Here is a 26,987-nt window from a genome sequence, read left to right as displayed (position 1 = left end):
TGTCTGTGTTGGATGTGCATGAGTGCACACGTGTGCACACATGCACATGTGTATATGTGTGTGCACATCTGTGGGTGTGGTTTGTTCAAAGGAAGAAAAAGATTTGAAAAGTGCAACTGCAGACTAATGCATTTGGCATCCTTCAGACTGTGTCTTGCAAGGAGCAATTCTGATGGCAGGCCCATGCCACACACGCCAAGGGAATGTGACAGTGGTCTCTGTTGGGAGGACTGCTGCTGTGCAGACCTGCTTACATCTCCCAGGTGTGCTGGCCCAGGCTGCATAGACCTCTGGTGACCAGCCTGAGAGCTTCAGATATGGTATCACACCAGCCTTTCAACAATAACAAAAACCAAAACTGATCAATGGGCCAGGGGTCTGTAAACTGACCGCATCAGGTTACATGATTACACAGAGACAAGTTTACCTGAAGGAAGAATAAGAAAGTTTTACTTCCCAGTAATTTTGTTTTCTTGATTTTTTTTTTTTTTTGGAGGTGGTTCAGGCTTTCATCGTTTGTCAATTTCCCTACTATACATGGCTACAGACAGACACTGTGGCTTTTATTGCCAGCTGCCCCCAGAGAGTCATGAGAGTTCAGAGTAGGAAAAAATGCTCCTTAAAGATACTGGAGTCACATGGAACCTTTGATCATCTGAAAATTAAAGGCAGCTAACTTTGTATCGCATGATTGTGCATGGACCACATTAGGCTGACACTTGCTTCCACACTTACTCCCTCCTTTCCATCCTGTCCACCTCTGTTAGTTTCTCCTTCCACGGCACACCCCTTGTGCCATGCGTCTCCCCATTCTGGTTCTTTGATCATTTGGTCATGTATTTATTCTAGGATGCAAAGAACATTTATTGAACACCTACTATCTATCAGGCGTCTTAGTCAGCACCGGAGGAATGGAAATTATCATAATGGTCCCTAGTCTCAAGGAACCAATTAAAAGTAATTTACTAGTCTGCTGCTGCAATAAGGCTGCATACAGATGATTCTGCAGTACAGTGGTTTGCAACAATCCACATTTACTCTCACACTATGAGTCTGCAGGTCAACTGGAGCTTGGCAGATGTCGGTTGGGTGGCTCTCTTTCAGGCTGTGATTCAGCTGTGCTTGGCTCCAGACTGTGGGTTTGGTTCAGATCTTCTCCATGTATATTCGTTCTGAGGCCCAGATGGAAAGGGCAGCAGATGCCCTGGGGCATGCTTTTCTCATGGCAGGCCACAGAGCATGAACACCCAAACTACACCACACAAGCACATTTAATATAATGCTGGCTAACGTTCCAATAGCTGAGGCAAGTCACATTGTCAAGCCGAATGTCAGTGGAGTAGGGAAATATATTTTACCCACTGTAGTGCACTACAAGGTCACATGATAGAGGGAGGGCGTGAAGAATTTGCAAGATAATCTTATCTACCGCACAGACTGTGACATTAAAGTAATGTCTTAAATAGTACAAGGTGTAGAGGAAGTACAGAGAAGTATCTCAGAGGAGGAGCACATCAGTCAGGGTTCAACCAGAGAAGGAGAGCCAGTAGGATTGATAGTTAGAAGATAGATAGATAGACAGACAGGTAGGTGGATGATGGATGGATGGATGGAAAGACGGATGGATAGTTAGAAGATAGATAGATAGACAGACAGGTAGGTGGATGATGGATGGATGGATGGAAAGATGGATGGATAGTTAGAAGATAGATAGATAGACAGACAGGTAGGTGGATGATGGATGGATGGATGGAAAGATGGATGGATAGATAGGTGATGGGTGGAAAGATAGATAGTTAGATAGGAGATAGATAAATAGACTATAGATAGAGTTTAGATGATAGAAGACACATGATAGATAGAAGGTGGATAATAAATGGATGGATAGATAGATGATAAATGATGGAAGGATGGATGGATGGGTGGATGGAAGGAAGGGAAGCAAGAAAAGGAAAGAAAGGAAAAAGAAAGATGGATAGATTGATCGATAAGTACATAAATAGACGATACATAGACGGCAGATAGATACATAGTTGTTACAGAGATTTGACTTTAGTAGTTGTGGCAGTAGGGTAAGCAGTCTCTATAAGGCTTTTCTGCATCGGGTGCTGGAACTTGACATCCACAGCCAAAGAGTCAAGAAGGAAAAATGGGTGTAAAGTTGGAGCGACCAAGGGCAGGCTAGAATGCACAAACACTACATAGTACATGTTTGTATTCAAGGATGGACTAAAACACATCAGTTCTTGTTGCCTCTGCCTTGGGGACCTTGGGGACAGAGGTAAACACACACACCTGGCCCAGAGGTCAGGGACACTCAGGAGGATCGGGAAGGCAGAGCTGCTGCTTCTCACCAAGGAGGCGAGTCAGTACATCAGCAGCCGTGTGTGCAAGCCACAAAATGACTGCCGCTTCCCTTCTGGCCTTCACATCTCCCAAGACGCTTCCTTGTGGCTCACTCCAACTAGAAACATTTTATTAAAAAAAGAAAGAAGTGAATTCTGGGAAATGTAGTTCAGCTTAGCCGAGTCAACACATTGTAGAGCCATCACAAGGGAAATCTAATTCCACTGCTGGACACAGTGAATTAGGAAATGCTTTCAGGGTAGGTGATGTTTGAACTCAATCTTAAAGGATGAACAGGAGTTACCCAGGAAGGAGGAACGGCAATTGAGGCAGACACAAAGTATGAGAGAGGTAACACTCCAGAATATGGAAGGTCCTGGTGTGGAAGCCAGAGCCACCAGGAACACACCCACAGTCCAGATTGGGTTTATTTAACTTGCAACAACAAAGGAGAACACACACCAAGGGTATGATGGAGCATCTTAGGAAGAGGAGGTCGGAAGGGGTTTATTATAGAAATAGGGCTTATGCACATACTGAGGAGGTATAAAGGCAGTGGAAGCCAGTTCCGGATTGGGTGTTTTCAGGAGTTATTGGGTATTGTTATGGACTGACTTGTGTGCCCCCCCCCCGCCACATTCATGTATTGAAGTCTTAACCCCCATTCATGAGGTCTTAAGGGTCGGATCCAATAGCACTGGTGTCTTTATAAGAAGAGGAGGAGACACCAGGGGTGCACAGAGGAAAGGCTGTGTGAGGACACAGTGAGAAGGCGGCTGTCTGCAAGCCAAGCAAAGAGCCCTCAGGAGAGGCCAAACCTGCTCACACTTTGATCTTGGATAGCCAGCCTCCAGGACTGTGAGAAAATTGATTTCTGTTATTTAAGCCCCCCAGTCTGTGGTATTGTTGTGGCAGCCCAAGCAGACTGATACAGGCATCTTGGCATCTCATCTAGAGAGCAGGAGGATTAAAGCAGAGCTCAGTCGTCACTGGTACGTAAGCAGTCGGAAGATGGGGATATTTTGTTAGTTTTGTACCTGCAATGTCTTTGTCTTTCTCTTGTTCCACCATGATCTCAAAGTTTGATTATTTTTATATTCTGTAAGAGTTGTTTATGTTTAGTTGGAAGCATCATGGCATACCTGTCAGCTACCAGCTGCCGGAGTTGTTTTTGACTTTCTCATTGGCATATTCGAAAAAGGACGCTCATTTACTGACCCAGAAGTTACATTGAATCTTCATTTCTTAGGATGTGGAATCCAGATTCTTTTGCTCCATTGACAAGATTCACAGGCTGGCCTCCCTCTTCCTTGTTTCTTTTATTTCCCCACATTTGTCAATATTCATGCACTTCTAGTCAGACTTTCTCTCCACTGTCTCCTACGTAATCTCTTCTCATGCTGATTCCCTCTGCTTGGGGCGAGCATCATCACCCTTTGTCTCCACGTCCTCCCCAAATGCAAGCGTATTCTTCAAGATGCCCTCAGGTCTTATTCCTCTCATATCACTCCAGCCAACTCTTACCTCCCTTCCTTGGAACTCTTATGGCTCACGGAACATCACAGCAGTAGACCTGATATTGTTCTCTGTATCATGTAAGTTCTGCCTTCTAACATGATTATACATTCGCTGAGTACAGGGGCCATGACTGGTACCCCTTTCGAATTCAGCTTTAGATAGCTAACATGTCAGTCCCTAAAAAAATTTTAAAAATAACTGGGACCATATTATGACATCTGGGTATCTCCTTTGCTGCTGAGATGATGTTCTTTCCTTATTCGTGGGTTCAACCAAGCAGGCAACACGTATTTTTTGAGTCCCTGTTTTTCTGCTGAGCACTTCATAAAGCCGAGTCCTGAAGGAGATGCAGAAATAAACCTGGTGAGAGGATGGGTAAACCGGGAGAGTTTTGCACATGTAGGAAACAGCATGAAAAATAACACAGAAGCAGGAGAAATCATATATATGAGGACTTGAAAAAAGTTAATGGTGCAAAGAATGTTGTGTGTTGGCTGAGACAACCCGCGAGAGGAAGTTGGAGATGTGCAGGTGCCTTGTGAACCGTATTATGCGACTTCGACTTCATCATGGGGCAGGGGGAAAGCTCTGATGGGTTCTAAGCTGGGGGCAACTAAGGAGCATCTTTTGGTATCAGAGACTGCTGAAATGTATAGCGTGGGTCAGAGATTCCTTAAGAACTGGGAGAGCCTGAATTAGAGCATATGTGGTGACAAGTAGGTGGGTTCTAGAGAAAGTCTTGTTCAATTGACTCACTGTCTCCCTGGCAACTTTTACTCACAAGCACTCTAATTCCTGTATATTTATATTCATCCAGTCATGCTTTGGTTATGGAATTAAAAACGGACACAAGGTTTAGTTGAAACTGGGTTTAATTGCATTGGATCTGTTCGCTCTGTGAATATTCAGGGAGCACTTGTGGGTCCTCTCCTCTAAGTGTGTGATACTTCACTCAAAAGTTTAAAACCATTGACCCCGGAATATGCTCTCCAGGTCTAGAGCTTATAGTTCCTTATAACTTTTGGAATCCTAATCTGGCCAAATGCACAGTTCATAAACGACTTCTGCTGTTGCCTTTTTGAGCTGGTGGATCCAGCCAGCCTGTGGAAGCATACAAGTTTGTTCTGCATGGTTGCTTTCCTATTCTGCAAGCTGGATGCAGCCCCTCTACCCCCTCCCCTCCCTTCCTGTTTTTTTAGTTATGCCTGCGAGGAGATGGTGACGAACAGCAGGACACTTTTCACGGCCATCTCAAAGTCAGGGCAAGTAGATGAATGTTCAGCTCGAGTCAGCCTGGAGCAAGCAGAATTTGCTCCAGGACCTCTTGGATCTCCCCCTCCCCATTCCGCCCTAGCGAGTATGCAGGTGTGGAAGTAGCCTGCTTCCTTAATTTAAAATCAGGCTGCCTTTTAAAGTTATTGCCCCAGTTCCCAACTGATTCCTGAAACTTTTTGAATGTTCCTGCCTCTGATTTGCACCGCCCTGCTTTTTCATTTGGCATCTAAACAAGTAATTCATGATCTCATATATGGCAAGGTAACTTAAATCCTCAAATGCATATGTTTTCTCTCTCCAGCTGGGTTTAAGCTCCTTGGTGATGTGTTCAGTCCTCTCTTTCACTGGAGCATCTTTCTTTGCCTCCTCCTCAAATTTTGGTTTGCCAGGGGTTCTGGTCTTGGTCAGAAGCCCTCAATACTCCTCCCGGCCAACCTCATCCACTGCAGTGGTTCTAACTCCTCTGCTGGGAAGACCTGCCTGCAGGTGTCTCCAGCTCAGATTATCCCCAGTGGAATCGGTTATCTTCCCCATCTACCCTGTTTGCTTTTTTGGGTTTCCATTCGCTTAGCAATGTCATCATTTGCCGAAATGTCCAGGTTAGAGAACATCAGAATTATCTTTAACTCGGCTGTTTTCTCCATTCCACCCATTCAGTTGTCCCTATAGTGATTCTACCACTAAAATATCTTTTTACCCCTTCTCTCTAGATACGTACTGCCTGGACCATGTAGGACAGCGAAAAGAGCTGAGCTTGCCCCCATCTCTGCCAGTATCACTGCCCTTGTTGGCTTGGGCCTCTCTTGACCTCCCAGGCCCCAGTGTCCTCATTTGCGTGATGTGGATGATAATAGCAATTTACTGAATTGCTCTGGTAATTGAGTGATTTCATCTTATGTGGAGGATCTCAAGCCCAACTAATAGGCAGTGGTCACGAATAGAAGACCCGTCTCACAGGCCACATGGCCTCTTAGCTGCACAGCAGCTCTCCTGCTGTCCCCCTGACTCCATGCTCTTCTTTGTTTTCGGGTCACGCTCCACACTGAAACCAGAGTCATCTTTCTAGATCCAGAGCCGTTTAAAATCTTTCATAGCTTTCGACGGCCAGGTTTTAGTCTGGGATGCAGTGTCCTTCCTCCCTCAGCTTGGGGCCACTCTGTGCCTCATCCCCAGTCCTCTTTGGCCTCTAGGAACTTTCCCTTGACGATCGTGACTTAGTCATGTTCTTCGTGCATTTCTGATACCCACCATAACGATATTTAACTGACGTAACAGGAATAGAGAGGTCAACGTCGCGTTTCGTGTCGATCTCTGCAACGTAAAACAAAATCGAATTAATACATTTTTGAAATTGAGGAGGCATCTCATTATGAACTGCCTTGAGAATGTGTGGGTGGCCTTTAATAGCATTTACTGTTTTGTTTTTAATAGCAGGCGGAGGAGGAAACTTAACAAGGGGATCACTTGCTGTAAATCCCTGAGGAATCTCAATGAACTGAGAAGGAAGTAGGGCAGGACTACACTGGGCGAAGGGGATAACTTACCAACATATATAAAGAGTTAAATACAGCAAATAGGTCGACTGAAAATGAATGAAGCAAAAATTAGACTGATTTCTGATGCTTGCTTCCTGCCCATAAAGACACTTGTATTTTCCAAGATACCCCGCAAATCACCATCCAGCTCCCACTGCTCTTAATTCTGAAAGTTTTGTCTACTCATCTGTTCCTCAGTGCCTGGTCCTACCTGCCTGCAATTTGTCAACTCCCAAACTTCAGCGTTGATGAAAGTAATGAGCGAAATGTATCACTTTTCATTTTATTTTCTGTGTACCCATATAAATGATGCCTTAAAGGTTAAAAAAATATTAAGACAACAAGCTGATCATTCCATCTCAACGAATCTATCAACTTCTTAAAGTCAGAAACACAGCCTTCTGCATCTTTCTGTCCCTCGCAGGGTCTAGCCCAGTGACTGTCACGGTTGACTGTGGTATCAGTATTTCATAAGTCATGTCTTGTAGTGACACTGAGATTGGGTCACTCAATAAGAAGAATGCTTCACAAAGAAATTCAGCTGTTGAACAAAAGTTTATAAAGTGTCTGCCATATGCCACACATTGGCCTAAAGTGGTGATAAAAATGGAGTTCTTGCTTTAATGCAACTTGGGTTCAGATGGAGGAAAGAGATAATAAACAGGTAAATAAGTAGATAATTTCATTTCAGAGAGTGATATATAAAGAAATGTAACATTTAAAGCATCTGCATATTGTATGAGAGCTGTCGTGGTAGTTTCAAAACCATCTTTCCCAGACCATCTGGGTTTCTGTTTCATTTCTGTTTCACTTCATCTTGGTCTCACCCTCCCATCAGGAAGGCTGCCTGCTCTACCCCGGTCTTCATTACGCTTGTGCTGTTCACTCCTTATGATTCCCTAGGATCAAAACCACTAAGAAAGACGGATCCCCAAGTGCACCAAATTCTACAAGGCCATCGAGAAGACTCATGGATAATAGTCAAGTTACAGAATCTTTGGGACGTGGCAGCCTGAGCAGACAGGCAGTTGCGTGCACGTGTCTGTCTTTAAAAATAGAAATAATAAATGTGGCCCATTTCCCATACAAATGTTAACGCCTAACTTACATGTATTCACCTGTAGCCTTCTCAAGATTTCCCATATGCCCAGGGGTGGCCCTCGGCAAAACATTAGGCCAAAAATGACCACTCTGTTGTGTACATGTTGTTTATGAAGTCATATGAGTTCACAAGCCAAAGTTAGTTATTTTATCAACGGGACTACTTATAGTAGTCCATTTTCATGGGAGATCCTTGACTTTCTTCTCTTTGTCTTCAACAGACCTTTCAAGCCTACCTACACGGAAGTAGATCTCCAAACCCACTTTGTGGTGTCTGTTTTCATAGCCCCTCGTGTCTGTAGTAGGCAAGTTATTATTACTCTTTATAATAGTAAAACCTCTTAGATTTATCTAGGGCCTATTTTCAAGTGGCTTCTTGGAGCTCTAAGTACTTTATGGTTTATTATTTACACCTACTTATTGGTAAATATGTTGCTTGATCATTTTAAGGGGCTTTACAATTACTCTTGCTGATTACTCATCCCCATGCCCCAGTTCTAGAAAAACATCTCCATTTTGCAAACAAGTGCATCATTCCATGGCTTGGAGAAGGAATGTCCATGTGGAACGTGGGACCCTTGGGTTGGTTACAGGGATAGCTGCCTTCTGCTTGACTTGGTGGTAACTTTGTGAGCCCTCAAGTGAGAGGAACTCCAGTTACATAGACCCTCAGATTACCATCACATCCTTTCTTTGCTAAGGCTGCTACGGTTTTACGTTAAACCAACCGTCAGTTTTATGTTTCAGGTAGTGATTTGTGATACTTATATCCTTGGGGCTTTGGAGGTCTTTCCCCTCAAGGTAGGAGGGAGCACAGGGTCTGGAAGCACAGGATTGTTCCATGTTCTATTCATTCTGGCTCCTGTGTGCAGATTTCACTGCTTTGCCTAATTCTGCCTGTAGAGACCCGTCCTCCAAGGCTGACAAAGCTGGTCAGCGGAACTTTGTGTCTTCTGCTTGACATCAGCCCTGGATGGAAATCCACCCCCTCACACACAGACTTACCACTTTACTGTGCACCTCCTGCATGTCATGTGCTGAGTTTGCTGCAAACCCATTTCTTGTAGACCTTGGTCATTTCTTCATATTCACTTCACAGACTCTGTGTGCTCTTTCCACCTTTCATAACAATGTGGTATGTTTCTTAGTTAAACCTGGCAACTCTTGGTATCTGCTATGGTCTGAATGTTTGTGACCCCCCAACCAAATTCATATGTTGAAATCCTAATGACCAATGCTATGGTAGTAGGCGGTGGGGTCTCTGGATTAGGTCATGTGGGTGTCATGCATGGGATTAGTGGTCTTAAAAAAGAGACTCCCAGGGGCTTCCCTGGTGGCGCAGTGGTTGAGAGTCCGTCTGCCAATGCAGGGGACACGGGTTCGTGCCCCGGTCCGGGAGGATCCCCCATGCTGCGGAGAGGCTGAGCCCATGAGCCATGGCCGCTGAGCCTGCGCGTCCGGAGCCTGTGCTCCGCAACGGGAGAGGCCACAGCAGTGAGAGGTCCGCGTACCGGAAAAAAAAAAAAAAAAGACTCCCAGAGATGCCTTGTCCCTTCTACCATGTGAGAACACAGCAAGATGCCAGCTATGGACCAGGATGGGGGCCCTCCCCAGAACTTGACTGGGCTGGTGCCTTGATCTAGGACTTCCCAGCCTGCAGAACTGTGAGAAATAAATGTTTGTTGCTTATAAGGCCCCCACCTCTGTGGTATTTTGCTTTAGCACCCTGAGTGCACTCAGGCAGTATGTGAAACCAGCAATTAAAGAAATTTAATATCCTCGGTGCCTCCACGTTTCAAGGTGGTTCTTTTACGATGGGAATCTGAAAGGCAGACTAGATTTTTTGAGTGCCCCATCCTTTTTATCAAAGGATTCTGTACTGCCAGGCCCTAATCTCTAACATCCTTCATATCATACACTTCCACTGAAATGGCATTTTCCACTACTTTTGCAATGTAAATATCCCAAGGCAAAGACCAGGCATCGAAGGCAGAAAAAAGTTGGAGCAGTTATGGTTGCATTTGGAAATTTAGCTTTTTATTCGAGAAATTATCTACAACATAAAGAAATGCACATATCATATACCTTTAAAAATTTTTTTAGGAATCTCATATCTAGGAAGGTCATGAGATCTGCTGATTTTCAGCTCACCCCCATACTTCCACATTGCTGTACCTCTCCACTTTTTCCCTCACCAAATTTGCATTATTAGCTAAACATTTAATTTCTACAGTTAAAAAAAATCTCTTTGGATATAGAGGGCATTGAAATAAACTAAGTTTTCATCGTTCTTCTTTGCTAATTACTACTATAATCCTCATCCTCTTAAAAAACTTTCCCCTACAAAACAAATTTAATAATAATCAGGATTATTAAAAATTAATTCCTACTCTAGATGACCTCAAAAAGAAATTGGTCTCCAAAAATGCTTAGCCTGTCTAGTTTCAACTCAAACTGTATTTGAAATAAAGTTTTGAAAGGAATTGATAAATGCTAGTAGCCCAGACATAACCTTTCCATCAATTTTTTAATCATTTACTATCTATCCTCTAAGGTAATTAACATCACTTTAGGAAGGTGTACGATAAACACTACTTCAAAGCCATGCCTTCCCCGGTGTGTGTGTGTCACCCCTAGGCACAGTGGGGTCGCTGGGTTGCATCACCATGCAGTGGAAAGAACATGGGCCCAGGGTTGGTAGACTGAGTTCCCAAGCTCTGTCATTATCTACCTTCTGTGGGCAAGTTGCTCAATGTTTCTGCACTTGAACTTTTAAAGGTGAGCAGGTAACAGAACCAGCTGTGCCCACCCCAGAGTGTTGTAGGGATTCATCAGCGAAAACGTGAAAAGGTCTTGAAATGTGAAACACTATGGCAGGGAAGGACTTCCCAGTGTTGTGAGCTGTGCCAGTGGAATGCCTGAATTAGAGTAAGAAGTGTTCCCCACCCCCGATATTTGTTAAGGAAGCTACATAAAGGAATATTGAAAATAAAAGTCCTCTCCCCGAAGTCCCAAGAGTTAAAAACAAATTCATTCCTCTATTTAACAAATAGTTATTAAGGATCAGCTAAGGGAAGGTTATTCGATTGAGTGGATTAAGAATACAAAGATTGGGGCTTCCTTGGTGGCGCAGTGGTTGAGAGTCCGCCTGCCGATGCAGGGGACACGGGTTCGTGCCCCAGTCCGGGAAGATCCCACATGCTGCGGAGCGGCTGGGCCCGTGAGCCATGGCCGCTGGGCCTGCGTGTCCGGAGCCTGTGCTCCACAACGGGAGAGGCCACAACAGTGAGAGGCCCGCGTACCGCAAAAAAAAAAACAAAAAAAACAAAGATTGATCCAATGTGGATTTGGAGTCAGAGAATTCCTATACAGTGTGACACGCCTGCCTTATATTAGCTCATCTTTCTATCCCCACATTCAGCACAGGCAACTGGTGGATGTAAGACCCCCGTTCTGTCATCCTACTGGCGTTTGGACAAGTACTGAACTCTTAACCTCAACAGCTTTCTCATTACTTAGGTCCCTAGACTCAAAAGGAAGTAGAAGGAATATAAAATATTTAATGGTTTGATTCCATCCCGGTCCTTACTGCTAGGGATCCATAATTCATTTCACTAGAGGAACAGCCCCATATACTGCAGCCCTGGCTTCCAGGGTTAAGAATCTATTTATGGATTAGCAAATGCATTAGAGCTACGTGTTAGTACTTGCCTCATAGTTTAGCCCTGTTAGAAATTGGATGGAAGTATTAAAAAAGGGCTTTGTGTTGGAACAGTGTATTTTTACTTTTCTCTGATGGACAAAACCGTGGCCTGTGTCAGGCCACTCATTCCACTTTTTATTAATATTTGCACTGGTGGAACACACACAGTTTCATCACACGTGCTTCTGGTGCTTTAAAATATATGAGCATTTGTCGCCCCCATGTAACTACTTGGCAAAGAGAGCTCCTGAGAGGTAAGGTGACTCCTGCCTCAGCACAAGTCGCTAGGGAAATGGCTCCAACTCTTTCTCTCTCTGCAGTGTCTGGGGTTCCAAACTCATTTACAAGAACACCTTAGGGACTTCCCTGATGGTCCAGTGGTTAAGACCCTGCGCTTCCAGTGCAGGGGATGTGGGTTCGATCCCTGGTCAGGAAACTAAGATCCCACAGGCCTCGTGGCCAAAAACAAGATGAAAAGAGAAATAAACGGATACTTTTAAAAAATAAAAGAACACCTTAGGTTGTATATAGTATCTTTCCCTGGCAAGGTCATTCATTTTTATATATTCACTCTCTTTTAGTTGCTATCATGAAGGAAGGCAATGTAAGAATGTGCTTGTTTTAAGGACAGAGCTCTTGCTTCATTATTGTACCCCAGTCAAGTTATTCATCATGTGGTCTTCTTTCCATCTAGAAATGGGGATGGGGACTGCTTTCAGTCACCTTTGGTTGTTGTCATAAACTAAGTGTGATTACTGTGCAGTAACCTTGAAAGCACCTTCTTCGCCCTCCAGAACATCTCCATTTCCTTAGCTGTGGGCCAAGGCTAAGTTCAGAGGTCATAGGTCAGAGATCTAGCAAGATATTGGGGTATATTCAAGATCTCCAAATGGGAGGGTAATGGGGCATGCCATTATCTTCCCTGCCCCACTATTATCCCCACAAGTATTTTAACTCCAGATTATTACTGAGTTGCACGGTAGTGCTGATGAGGACAGGTGAAGTGTTTTTGTGTGTGTGTGTTTTTTTTTTTTTTTTTTTTTTTTTGCGGTACACGGGCCTCTCACTGTTGTGGCCTCTCCCGTTGCGGAGCACAGGCTCCGGACACGCAGGCTCAGCGGCCATAGCTCTCGGGCACAGCCGCTCCGTGGCATGTGGGATCCTTCCGGACCGGGGCACGAACCCGTGTCCCCTGCATCGGCAGGCGGACTCTCAACCACTGCGCCACCAGGGAAGCCCCCAGGTGAGATGTTTTGAACCTGGGAGTGAGAAAACCAGTGTTCAGTGATCCAGATCTGTTTCGGGCTGTGTTCTGCATTGTTCCCATCCAAGCTGAGCGCACTCTTGGCTTTCCGGTCAGCACACACCTCCAGGAGCAATGCCTTAATTTGCAGTTTTGGACAACTGACTATTCCGTCCATAGCATCTCATCTTTGTGTGTTTAACTTGCTCTTTTACTTGGCTAATCTGCATGGAATTCTTCTAATTCCAATAAGCAGAAGGACAGTATGTATTTCCTTGGCTAACTATATATGCTATGCCCGGTGTGAATAATGAAGTTAGGGAAGCAGATTTTTTTCTTATTTTGGAAAAGAGCATCTAATTGGTCTTTTGAGGCTGATGCTCCAGTGTTCATTACGATTTCAATATGACCAAACAACCTTTGCATCGCCCACCTCCTTTAGAAGTCCTGCTTCAGGTGGATTATGCCCTGAACCTCCAAGAACTCTGGGGCTCACAGAGTTAAAATCTTTCCAAGTCCCCCATTCTCTATCCTCTGCATCCTTAACCCCCTCAGTGGGGCTAAGGGTCTTGACCTTGTCACTCTGCCTGAGGACAAGGGGAGAGGAAGAGATGAATCCAACTGTGAATTCAGTGTCCCAGAAAAGAGAAGCAGAAATCCTTTTTAGCACCCTGACATACCCACATCTTCTGTGAGTCATCTGCGTTGCTTGCTGACAGTGGATGGCAAAGAGAAAACGTGAACTTGGTTTTGCTAGGAAATGTGTAAGACAAAGAGGGAAATGAGTTACTTATTTTTCTTTCCAATTTCTAAAGATGGTAATTAGGAGAACTCACACCAGCCAGGCTCAAGTGAATGGAAGCAAGACCCCTATAGGCAGTGCAGTGTATTAATGTAAAAATATGCTTAGACAACATAACTTGTCAGAGAGGATTATTTCTACTTAGTGGATCTGCAGGAGCCCCTTTGCTCTCCCATTCAGAATTTGACTAGAGAAGAGAGTGGGGAGAGAAGGAAAGGGAGAGAGAGGGAGGGAGAGAGACGGGGAGCGCACATTAGTGAACAGCTACTGTGGCATTGATGTTGGAGCGCACTTCTGAACTGGCTTTTGTTGAGACTATCAGTGTATCTGTGCAGAAAGCATGCGCTGTCCCAAATCCGCTGTTACTATGAGAAATGAAGAGCTGCTTTTAAGGTATGTTACTGTGTTCTTTGTTTTAACGTATGCCGTGCTAGTTTCCAGAGGTGACTGAGACAACCACCATGCCCTGAATCAAGTAGCTTCCTTGTCTTAGAAGGAAAGAAAAAAAGAAGCTAGAGAGAGAGAGAGAGAGAGGAGAGGGAAACGATATCGAGACCAAGAGATTGGGAGAAAGAGAGAGCAAGCAAGAGAAAGGAAAAGGACTCCTGTGGACGAGTTATATTTGCAGGAGTTGCCTTTTGCAAGCATATCATGTATTTGCTCTCTGCTATTTGTGCACGGCCAGTGGATAATTTTAAAGGCTCCGAATCTAGCTCTGGGTTTGTCTTTTCCTTTGCAATGTCTAAGCCTCTTTCATTATTATGCACTCTGCATGGAATACTCAGCGAGAAAGGAGCTAAGGAGACTCCATATTAGACTTGCGTTCCAGATACCGCTCTAATCTGGACTTAGCCTACCTAAATAGTCCTTCTGTATTACCAGGTTTGGATCACTTTATCCTGTTTGCCAAAATGTGTACCTGTTTAAAGACTTCTATTCATGCATGGCGTCCTGGGTCCCTCTGTATTGAAAGCAAATATTTGTTTCCTGCATCTGTGTTAGGGTCCTACCGCTTACCAAGAATGAGCCACCTTTTGGGAAGCAGAGAAGGAATTATGATACAATTGGCATCCTGCTTTGAAAAATGTAGTCTTTTGTTTATTTCCTAGCAGACATTGTAGCACTGAATACATCTATGGGTCTGACAATGGGACCCATTGAACAATGGAGCTGTCAAACTAGCTTAATGCATGTCTGGGGCTCTTTTTTTTTTTTCTTTCTCAACACCCTTTTATCTGCTTTAATCTTGTTTGTATAGACTATACAGATTGAAGAGCTTTTAGGACTGCTTGTTTGTGGTTTTGTGCTTTTAAAAGATTTAATATCTGCCGTTCATAGGGCTTTTTGCATTTTGCAGCTATGTTGGTTGGATTAAGTTAGAGATTTATTGCTTACCTCTCTGTTAACTACAGAAAGAAACTCACTGATTGAGACTGCTTGTAACACTATTATCATTCTGGCAGATACCTTGTTATCAGACATGCCTCTACAGTATTTAATGCTTGGGGATTTAAAATTTGCCTATTTAGTGGACTTACGGAACATAGCACACAAGAGAAGTTAAGAGGTATATTTCTAATGTTTAAGTAAATTATAATTTCTAGTGTCTGCCTCCTCTTTTGGCCCCAAGGTAGATAAACAGTTTAGAAATTCAAGGACAAGTGAGAACTGCCGCCCTTCTAATTTTGGTCACAAACTGTCATTATCTAGCCTGTTAAATTGTTAAGTTAAAGGTGTCTATGGAATGTATCAATTTTTGATATATGATTATGTGCTCATAAAATGCATTTCTATGCAAGGTAAACATTTCTCACATCTTCAAGAATCCTTCCTTTTATAACATAAGCATTGGTTTCTCATGTGAAAACAGTGAGACTTCAAGAAGAGAAAATGGAAAAATCTGTTGCAAACTTCTCAAATATTAAAAACATTTTTATTCTCACATTAGATATAAGAGAACTGATCCTAGAATATTAAATGGTAATTGATCTACATGAAAATCATGTCACTAAGGTTCGTTTCCATAAAGAATATACCTTTTCTAACATATCAGTGTTTTGCTTTAATTAGCTGTTTGTGCCAGAGCAGTACATTGAAAAATATTAGTAAATTTATAGAGATTAAGGACCTAATTTTTAAAAACAGAAGGGAAATCATTTTAAAGGGTAAATTTTAAAAAATAGACGTATTTAGTTACAAATATTTCTTCTTGGATTATATCGTGTTCAAATTAGTGATGTTCTCAGTAAACAAGGAACAAAATGTATTCCTTATAAAAACAGTTATGAAACATTAACTATTTTTTAGAGTTTGGACATGCATTTCAATTTTTTAAACTTAAGTTGAAATGTTGTATTTAATTCAGAATTATGAAAATTAATGTTGCAAAAGCTCAGTAATTTGCCTCCTGGAACATAGATTTTCTATTGACAATATTTTCAGAGTCTGGCTGGACCCAAAACATATCAGTAGGATAATAATATTTTTAAAGTCATCCATTGTGAGTAAAGTGGATTTTATGATTATGTTCTCCTGCTTCCAAAGGGATCTGAACTGCTCATTCCATTGGGTATGCCAGTAATTGCTTTTAGGATGAGCTCATAGAAGGTAATTGGTGAAGCTTTATATCTGAAACTGGCCCACTGTTACCAGCACACCTAGATTCTGCATTCATGGGAAATTTTTATTCCAAAACAAAGGTCACAAAGCAATTTTTTGTGGTTTGGGGAAAAAAGCAGTGTCCTGTGTTCCCCAGCTGCCTGTCAGAAGCACGCTGAAATAAAGAAATATCTTGGAAACCTACACGTTAAATTTTTGACTAAATTATAATCATTTACCTGTGATCTATTCACTTTAATTCCTGGGTGATCATATTAGGTCCAAGAACAAGGGAACTCCCTTCCTACTTGTGCTTTAACCCATTACCAGCTTCCAGAATTCCAAGACCCCCGTTCAAGTGTCTGACACGCAGCTATCTTTTCCTTTAGCCTGATGGGGAAGTAGGAGATGGCCGAAGTTGGCAAACTTGTCTACATCTATTTCCACAACAGTAACAAGATATGTAATCTGTATCCTGCCATCAGCCTCTATGTGGGATGATTCCCTTCCAGGGTGACCTAAACAAATGTCAAAGTGAATTTTAATTCTAAGCCTAGACTTGCAGAAAAGGAATAGCAAAAGAGTCAAACTGGGAAAATGGCTTCTTTCAGTAGAGTTGCCGTTGCACCCCGAGGAGTCCCTTCACACAGGAGACTCAGGAATACATAGCTGTGTTCAGCAGACCACAGGCTGAGACCACAGGCTGTAACCTCGACATATCAGTAGTCCTTTATTTGTGAAAATGAAACCTCACAGTTTTTCTTTTTCAAAATATGAGTGTGTACAGTTGCAAAATATCCCTTTGGGGCTGAAAAACAAAGAAAGGCGTTTGATTAATATTCATATCTAGAACTTTAGAGCAAGTGCAGAGTGTGCTGGGACACCCAGGAAGTCATTCGAAGAGTGAATCAATACTAATTATTGTAATCAGGGCGGTTAATTAGGTGAAAATGTGGCTGATGGAAATTTCATTGCTCGCAGCCCTGGAAACACCTAGGTTGATGAAAAGAAGGTAATATACAAAAGCAAGAGTGTTAGGTGGGAATGATCGTTCTGTATTTAAGGGGTCAGAATCTGTCGATGAAAAACATAGCTTGATTTGGTATAATTGTGGCAGTGAGGAAACTAGAAATATCCAACTTAGTTTCTGGTGTAGAGATTTCAGTAAAAGTCATTAACAGAATGCAGTTTGTTAAGAAGCATCTCCTGTGGCTCCACAGCCTTTATCTGCCCTTCCTCCAGCGGTAACAAGTATATTTCACCCAGTTGCAATAACGCCTTAGATCATCTTGATTAGCCTTCCTTGAATTTCTTTCTACATTCAGTAATTCCTGGGGAATTTGTTGGCGGGGATGGGGGGGGCGGGTTCTCCTTTCATCAAACTACTATTGCTTCTCTCTTGGTTATTACTGGCTTTGGGAATTTTTCTGAACTCGCAGTGACTTTCATTCTGTAGGAAAGAAGAGGTAGTGGTTTTGGGAGAAGATTAAGATCCGTGGCATTTCACTTAACTGACATGGGGAAGAGGGTGTCAGAGGAAGGAAAGCTTTATGTGAGGTTTCAATGTTGTAGCCCATTAAGAATTGAAATGAAGTGTCCTAGAGCTGAAGCACCTTTCTGATCCCATGGTATCCATCTCCAGAGGTCGGACTGAGATGGAAGCTAGATGTACATGTAAGAGAGAGAGAGAGAGAACCTCTACTCAACTCAGAAATGTGCTGGTTAACCCTGATCTGGGATGAGGCACCCTTTGTTCCCAGACGCAGCCTTCTGCTTCATGTGATATCATTAGGGGTTGTTCCGTGCAGGTATGTTTATCTGATCCATAGCTTTCTTCTGACTGACAGATCCCAGCACATTCTCTTTTATGTCAAGACCGTCACAGTTAACGGGGAATGGCATCTGTGGGGAGAGGGTGACATGTGTTCCCAGGGCAGCTCAGCTGTTCCCTCACCTCTTTCCACGTTGACCCGCCTGTGATTGGCTGCCTAGGGTTGTGATGAATCACTGCAGTTCAGGAAGCAGGACGTGCCAGCGCGCCCTAGGAGAAAAACAAAAACCAGAATTTTCCTGCATAATCATTCAGTTCAACAAACTTTGTTGTCATGGACAAGAAGAGCGTGAGGTTTGAAGTTATCAGGTTGATACCCCTTCAGTATCCATGGCTTTTTGAATCCCTGGGTTGAGAAAGGTTGCAGCTGCAATCGGTAAAAATTCTGTGTTGAAACTTAAGGATGGCATTGCTGGCTTCCAGCTGGTGTGTGAACTGGCGCGAAGGGGCACTGTGGTACCTGGTGCAGGAATGAATCAGACTCTCGTCATGGCTCCTGTAAAGCTGCCCATCTCAGTGATTCAGGGGCTGCAGGTCCTCCTGTGGTGTTGTCGTCTTTGTCATGCCTTGCTTTTTGAACATCTTGGTTTGGGACCCCAGCTGTCTTTTGGGTTCTGTGAGATGGCTTCCCCGTTCATTCAGAAATGATTTAGGAAGCGTCTCTGTGAATGAAAATGCACTGAGTTGGTGATGGGTGGCGTGAGTTCCTGGTGGTGGCAGTTAGGGTTCATTTTGACTTTCGCTTTGGAAACTGACTTGATCAAAAGGGATGGAGCCCTCACCCGCAGCCCCAGGACGCTCAGTGCCTGCCTTGCATAAACTGTACCCTTCCTCTCCCCTGTGGGTTAGGCTGCTGGCCTTAGAATCAGTGAAAACTTTAATGCTACAAGAACAATAGGATTAGGACTGGCTTCCTCTTTTCCTTCCCATCTGCCAGTTCCAGATTTAAACAAAGATCAGGGAGTGGGAGTATTATGATTAAAGTAAGGAATAAATCCAAAATTTATTGACAGTCTACTCTCTACCGGGCACTAGGTGATCTCTTTTCATCTTGTATAATTTAATCCTCACAGATACCCTAGAGTTAGTGGTAGTTATGTTATTCCCATTTCAAAGATGAGAAAAACAGACCAAAAGAGGGAAACTGGACACACAGCTCATGGTGGAAGGGATTCTAAGTCACGACTCAGGCCAACTCCTTCCCTGGCCAACTTAAGAGTGCAAATATTGGATATTTCAAAGTCATATTTTCCTCCAGTGCCACATTTCCACGGTGCACTGATTTATGCCTGCCGTCTAGTTTTGTACGGAGTAAGCTGTACAGTAAGAAAGGGAAAATCACAGTCGTTTTTGCTTCTGAGTTTTTACGGCTCCCCTGCGTATGCTCACTGGTTCCCCTGATAGCTCACGAGGTCTTTGAATTAAAGCACCCGTGGCTCACTTTTCTCAGGCTTTAATCTGTATAATGGGAACACATGTTGGAGGGAATAATAGAGAAATCTGAAGCATGATGAAATTGAAATGTGACTTCTAATCTGCATAAGGGGCCAAAACGTATCATATTGTAATCAGGACCAACCAAGCAGCAGATATACTATGTGACATGATCTTTTCTCATTAAGAAGCTCAAGACAGTCATGAAACAGAGAGGGAACAGTGGGTAAGAAGGTATCAAGTGGTGTATAATGAGGGGAGGGGGTCTTGAAGGATGGAAGAGGGAGCAGGAAAGGGAAGTTATCCTTAGAACACCCCAGATTCGTCTTTGTTATTAAAAAAACAAAGCCAAATAAAATCCTTAATTTCATCACCTTTCTTCCTCAGACCTCAAAGTCATTCACATCTCTCCTCCTCTCTCACGTTGCCATATTCCTATGAAATAGTACAAATGTAGCTGTTAGCCGCCACCAGAGAGTATGAGAGACTAAGAGATTGGGCAACATAAAGGCTTACACTCAACCATAGTGATAAGATAAGATAACACATTTCCACTTAGCTTGGGTAGATTGCTACATCACTTTTCCATGAAGATTTTTGGGTAGTTCTTTTAAGAGAAAGAAAAAAAAGAATTTTTTTCCCCTAACGGACTTTATGGGAATGAGCATCAAAAGCAAATTTAAAGAAAAAGTCATTTGGGATTCTCAAAAACCTCTATCATAAGCTAAAAATAGTTAGAGATTTGAACCATATTATAGGGAAAAAAAAATTTCCTGTGCTCAAAACCTTAATGTATTTTCAACCTACATGTCACTTTAATAGCTTGGTTATGTAATTGCTGTAGTAATAATTAGGTTAACACCTCGTACCTCTCATCAGAGGATCGTGGTAGATTTTGATTTTTCAGCCATCCATCCCTACAAGGAAGTGATGGCCACGCACATGCAAAGGTCTAGATGATGAATCAGAAGATTAAATGACGTGTTCCCAGCGTCAGTCCACTCTGACAGAATCAGGTGCAGAATCTAACAGGTTTGATCCTTAAATCTTATCATCTTTTTCACTCCGCTTGCAAGTAGCATTTGTCTTAAAGCGTCTGATCTGCATCCACTGTGTCAGATGACTTCCAATCCTTGGAAGGAAAAGCTCTTTGATGGGGATCCATCATCATTGTGGGTAAAGCAGATTCGTGTGTTCTCTTTTACACACAATCCAAGCATTTGGTCTCTTTAATCCTTCCTCTTCTTCAAGATGTATTTGTTTAGAAGAAGGAGGGACATTGAGGCCAGTGGGGCTTTCATGCCTCTGGAGAGTCCCTCTCAAGTCCTGATATTGCTTCTCGCCAAGATCAGTCTCAGAAAACACCCTCCCCCCGCCCCCCGCCCCCCTCCCCCACCCCCCACCCACTAAGTCTTAAAACTTCCTTTCTGCCCCCACCTGTTGCTGCTTTCTCTCTAGACCTAATGTTATGCCTACTGCTATATCCACCCAGCTGTCCCCACTCAGCTGCTGTGTTTCATCAAACAGTAGTTTCTCTTTTTGAAATTTACAGCATGTGACAGTAAGATGAGAACTTCTGACCATTTGGGGAAAACATTTCTTGGGGGTGGTGGGTGTTCAAGGGCAGATTGCCAGGGAACTCAAAACCCCACTCTGATAGGTATAAATTTTGTTCCCACCGCCAGGCTGGCACCAGATAAAGCTACCTGATACAGTTTGAAAAATCTCAGCATCTTCAAGCGGCTGCTGGGACATTCCTTCAGAGGTTGTTTTTTCTGAGTGCCTTTGTGTACATATCACCAGGCCAGCCTTTTTCTCCTCCCCGCCCTTTCTCCAATCTTCTCTTTCCCAATTTTCATATATTTACTCACTTCATGGGACGTGATCTTCCATCCTCCCCCTCCACCCTGTGATGATGTCTGGAAAGGAAGCACCCCAGAGACAGCTGCTCCGAGTTGAGAACTCAGCCTTGGTCGAGGCAAACTTGATTTCCCTGACAGATGAGCCACCAAGACTTTTCACTTTTGTGGTCACCTGCCTCCTCAGACCCACAGCTGTGGAGGAGACCGTCTGGCATTGTCTGGCTTCCGTTTGAGAGAGAAAGAGGGAGAAAGAAAGAGAAAGCTGAAGGGGGAGGGAAATAAGGCAGCAGGGGGAATAATGGAGAAAGGAGGAAAAGGGAAAGGCAAGTCCGAGAGGGAAGTGATAGGCTGGTTGGGCTCAGGGTCTGACAGGTCCACAGTATTAGCTTTTCATCCCCTTGGAATGGAAACTTCTGGAAACCCTAAAGGGGCATCTCATTTCCGAGCGCGAAGGTATGTATACAAAGAACCCATCTTCCGTTGGAGGGTCTCTTCAGAAGGGAGAGAGATTCACCATTATGTCTTTTGGCTCTATTGAAAACAGATTCAGAAAAACACAAGATTGCAAAAAGCCAGTAGCAGCTGTTCTCAAGGGAGAGCGACGGCTTAAAATTCCCGTACAAATGTAAAATCAGAGTTTAATAACGATGTCATCTTTATTGGCGTGTGATTTTACTGAAGTCGTTTTGGGAATGTGATAAAGTCGCCATTCCAGAAGCTTTCAAAATGGGGGGGTAATAAGATCATTTTAAACTTGATTGGTGATACAAGTATTTTTTAAGGGATACCTTTATGGAGCTAAGAAAATATAGATTTATAATGTATCACTTAGGGATCTATTTGGGGATTTTTTAAGCGCATAAAGACACTTGTTTATTTTTACAAGTTGCTGATGAAACTGGGGTAAGCCAAGAACAAACACATGACCGCAAAGTCAGATACTTTCCCAGGTACTTCAAATTCATGTGGATTTCAAACTTATTGGCTGGAAAACGCCCAGTGATGGGAACCCCCCCCCCCCCGCCCTTCTAGGGCCTGTCTTTCTTGCTCCAAACAGCTCTCAGTACACTTGGCTTAAAAAAAAAAAAAATGGAACAGCTATTTAATAAAATTTGAATTTAAAAATGTGATGGGGAAAGATGTTTTGGATTCTAGTTTTTAATAAAGAGCCAGGAGTGAGGGGAGAAAAACCCTTTTGTGAAGGTGGCTGTTTGAGGAGATGGAACAATATTGGTACATCTGTAGTTGCATGGCCGACTGTCTACTGCTTTTAAAGAGATTGCAACCCGTGACGTTATGCATAGGAATAATTAAAAAATGGAAATTTGTCACAAAATATACAGGGCTGTCTGCAGGAGAAGAAAATTAACTGTTGGGTTATAAACGTGCATCACTATCTATCAGACTCCAGTCTCTAAGTTATGGTATAAACTTTGTGCAAAAATGTTGAAAGATCTGTAGTCAGGGGGCTCTATTCTGGTTCACTGATGAAGATGGGTGATAGGAGTCGGATACCTTCCATTCGAGCAGTGTGACTCCATTTACAAACACATTTATTAGCATTCTGTTTCTATGGAGAGGTTTTTGGGTTTTTTCTTTTTTAAATGCCAGTGATAATTCAGTGCTCAAACAATGACCACTGGAGAAACCTCAGTTTGAGATGAGGCATGGGGAGGGGGCGGTGTGCTGAAACAGCACAGTGCACCCAATTGCCTTGGAAGGCCTCATATAAAATGAGGTCATTCAGAAACTTTCCCTTGAAGTGCTTCCAATTCTTGAATTGCCTTTTGTTTGGGAAATGAATAGCAAGTTGATTAAAAAGAAAAAAAAATAGACAATTAGGGATGGTAGGGGGATGGGCTTCGGGAAGAGCTTAAGGTTTTTCTACAGTGAAGCTAAAATGGTGAGGAAACTGCATTGTTCCCAACAGCCCCGTCCCTAGGGATGTCAGCACACAGAGGTGTCACCTACCAAGTCAGGTCTAGGAGGGGGGCTCGCTCATGGCCTCACCCCCTTTCACTGCTGTTGATAAGATCCTTGGCTATAAAATAGCCTCACTGAACCCCACGTGTTTAGCAGCGGCCCAGACGAGCTGTCTGCAAAATAATTCCAACTGCCAAAACATGATACCTGATGGCTCCTTACGGCGTGAAAATTAAAAAAGGGGGCCCTGTCGAGTTGTTTGAGATTTTTTTTTTCCTTCTGGCAAAGCAGTCAGATGAGAAATTGAAGCTTTTCATCAGGTGGTATTTGGTTGGGTGTTTTTGTTTTTAAGCTCAAGAGCTTTTAAAATTTGTATTTTTAAAAACAGCTCTTGTGTAGGTGCTGTGATCATGGAAACAAAACCCTATAGAGTGTGTGTGTGTGTTTGTATATTTTGTTTCTCTCTGGCACCTAAATTAAGTGCCTATGCAATCACTCTATTATTTATGTATTTGGCAGCCAAACTATTTCAGCTCAGCTACATCCAGAAGCTTTCCTTGGTTCCCCTCGTCACTGTATTTCATGTTAGAGTTTTCTTTTATATTTGACCCTGGTTTTGCTTCTAACTTTAAATGGCAAAAGCAAATGTGCTTTGAAAACTCTGGGACTCACTGTAGTTGTTAAATAAGGCAGTAACCTATGCACTAGTAATTCTTTCTCTATGACCTACTTACATACTTCTTCACCCTCCTTATAGTATGATTAAAAGCTGCTTTGAATCCACTATTGCCTCAAGGGATTTGAGCCTAGAATTTAACAAACTGCTGAGAAGGCTTAAGTCAGTAAGAGGCCTTCCCTACAGTGTCTCCCAAATAATTCACATGCAATTAAAGAGAGAATAAATATTTCCGAAGTCTATGTGTTAATGATGCTTTTTCTACCTTATTGAATGTAGATGTACATGGAGCTTCAGTCCATAGCGGATTTGAAAATATTTTCCTTTCTGATTAACGCAGTTGTGTTTTGCTTCTGTTCTGGAGGCCGGTTCTGTTAGTTCGTTCTTCAAATAGTTTTATTATAGAGTCAGCTGCTTATATACATTTGGGAGTTATGTAAATAATGTCTAGAAAATCAGGAACTGTCAAGGTTTGTCTCATTTATCTGGCTAATTACTTTATTAAGGTTATTGAAAGACCAACAAAATTCTTATAATTTCAAAGGCAGCCTGCAGAAGCTAGGGTCGGGAAAAAATGTAGCTTAGTATTATTAGGAAGAGTTGGGGCATTTGGGGTATAAGAATTGATTTTACCCCATCTGTTTTTCAGTTCTTTATGAACCTAGCCCTGATTCCTCAGAAAGGCAAGATTTTCAACTGAAGGTTAGTCCTAGCCCTATGTCTTGGAATTAGAACCATCTTGGTCAAAAGCCAGATATGTTGTTCAGCTGAAGAAGGAAATCAAGTCAATTAAGTATGGACTTAATTGAATACACCAGGCCTGTTATTCCAAATCGCTCAATGCAGCAAGTCTAGATCTACGGTTGATACGTGGATTTAATATTGGTATATAAATATCCGTTTTTCTTCATAATCTCTAAAGATGATCCGTTCTCTTTATAACACAAGAAACTGGTGAGAAAAGATGAAAACAATTTTTTCTCCATGTTGTCTGATACATTTAACACCACGTGATACAGTTAACTCCACGTGACTTAGTTGTTTAACCCTCTGACTACTGTGAATACACCCCCAAGTGTGATGTCATTTCAAAATAAAATTTAAAGTGATGGTTAATAAAAGAGGCAAACTATAAGACTTCTGGTTTGCAATTTATGAGGTTTCTTTAGAATGTGAAATAGGCCACAGAGAAGTTTTACAGACTGGTGACATTGTGAAAATTTCAGTTTCATCTAAATAACTGAGCAACAAAACAATGATGAGAGCGCCAGATTAGAACATCACCACATAAAAATACTTTTAAGAATTTTCACAAGTCACTTGGGAAAATTAAACTCCCTTCTTTGTGAGAATTCTGCCCTATTTCTCAATTCCTATTAGTAAATCGGTCACAGATTTTAAATGAGTATTTAAGCTTCATGGCCATTACAGACCTAACACTCTTTTCATGAAGCCACACTGTTGGTTTTTAATCATTGTATTTAAATACTTCGAGATGACCAACTTGTGATGTATCGTTTTAAAAGAAAACGTGATTTATCACCATTTTAGTCCCGTGTACTTCTTAATGTTTTCAAGATGATACAAAAGGAAATATAATCGTGCAGAGACTGATGAATCTTTCTCCTTGTAAAGCACGGAAAAGTCCGCAAATGTCACTTGGGCCGTTTATCTGATATTTACTTTGGCTCAACCACGAATGCTATTTCAGTTGAGTTCATACACTGGCGAGCACAGCCCACCGAGGAGCATTTAAACAAACCCCCGTGATGATTGTCTCTCGTGGCTTCAGTTGGGGAGTTTGGGTGCGCTCGTGGAGTGCACCGGCCTTGGGCAATACGGTGGTACTAAACCCAGGACAAGCGGTGGGTGAGTCGGGCCTCATGCCAGGCTCCTGGAAATAGGGGACCGGACAGAGTCACCGCTGGGGACGAGTGTGCGTGTCTGGCTGCCGGGGAACCTAGGCCGGGGGCGGGGGGGGGGGGGCGATTTGTCCAGGGGGCGGTCCCTCCGCCTCCTCCTCCCCCCGGGGGCCGGGCGTGCGGGCCCGCAGGGGTTAAGCGGCGGCGCGGCGGGCACGGAGCTCCGCCCCCGGTCGCCGCACCTGGCGCTGGGCAGCCTGCGGCCCGGGCGCTGGCTGTCGGCGGGGATTGGCGGAGAGCCGCGGAGAGAGAATGTGACAAGTGCCGGCTCGGGCGGCCGCCGCGGGGAGGCCGCGCGCACCTGTCCCTGCCCGTCTGCGCCGCCCGCCGCCACTCGGCCGCGCGCACCGCCGCCCCCCGCACCCGAGCGCAGAGCGCGCGCCGCGAACATGACTTCTGCCTTCAAGCTGGATTTCCTCCCGGACATGATGGTTGAGGGCCGCCTGCTAGTTCCCGACCGAATGTGAGTTTGGCCGCCCGGCCGCCTCCGGGTCACCGGCCCGGAGCCCCGCGGAGGGAGAGGGCGGGCTGTGGCGCTTCTGCGCCCCGGGGACGCGGGGGGTGGCTCCGGTTCGGCCGCGCCCTGTGGTTCGGAGCCGGCGCTGGACGCGGGGTGGTGGGAGCGTGTCTGGAGGAGCGGCGGGGACCAGCGAGCGGGGCGCGGTGCCCGGGGTGGGGTGGAGAGCGTGGACCGGCGAGCCGGACGCGGGTTCCCGGGGTCTGGGCTTGGGGTCCGGCCCGCGAGGACAGGAGAGCGTGGCGCGGCGTCCCAGGGTGGGGTGCGCGCGTGCACGCTCGTGTCATTTGAAATTCGGGGCTGCTGGAGCTCTCGTGGCCCATTTAAATATCCCTTCTTACCAAATTGCTCGCTTTTCTGACTTACCCTTTGCAAAAATTGCTTTTTTAGGATGGGAGAGTAGAAGGAGGGGAGGAAAAAAAAAAGGGTGGGGGGAGATAATTATAAAGCATGAAAATAGCCAGGTGTACTCTGTTGCAGAAATTAGAGGTAATTTTTAGGTAATCACGGTGATTTGTCTGATATGCAGTCTATAATTTAATAATTAATGTGATTCTGGTTGTTTTACACGTCGGCAAACTAGAGTAGAGAGTTTATTGGGAGAAGTCAAGAGCTGGGATTCCTGAGGAAGGGAAAATATGCCTAATTTTTCTTGGGCTCGTTAGTCTTGATAGGAAAGTTTCTCTTATCAGCTGGGTCAC

At 43.7% G+C, this 26,987-nt stretch overlaps 1 protein-coding gene across 6 annotated transcripts in view; it reads left to right on the top strand.

Annotated features, from left to right (window-relative positions):
• CELF2 (CUGBP Elav-like family member 2) overlaps positions 1 to 26,987 on the top strand; it is an 829,377-nt gene that overhangs the window by 499,683 nt on the left and 302,707 nt on the right. For 2 of the 6 annotated variants that reach the window (XM_030836927.3, XM_030836926.3), the window contains exon 1: positions 26,059 to 26,232. The exons of 2 other annotated variants lie outside the window; for them this stretch is intronic. In XM_030836927.3, the coding sequence (XP_030692787.2) occupies positions 26,159 to 26,232 (74 nt within the window). In that variant the 5' untranslated portion in view covers positions 26,059 to 26,158. Of the gene's footprint in view, positions 1 to 13,600; positions 13,917 to 14,229; positions 14,406 to 26,058; positions 26,233 to 26,987 lie in introns of those variants that run through there. 2 more of the 6 variants (XM_060293316.2, XM_060293318.2) reach the window with 2 other exon arrangements.

The sequence above is a fragment of the Globicephala melas genome, chromosome 2, assembly GCF_963455315.2.
Source record: "Globicephala melas chromosome 2, mGloMel1.2, whole genome shotgun sequence".
Classification (NCBI taxonomy): domain Eukaryota; kingdom Metazoa; phylum Chordata; class Mammalia; order Artiodactyla; family Delphinidae; genus Globicephala; species Globicephala melas.
Note: the sequence above shows the minus strand (reverse complement) of the source record. Positions and strands in the feature narration are given on the sequence as shown.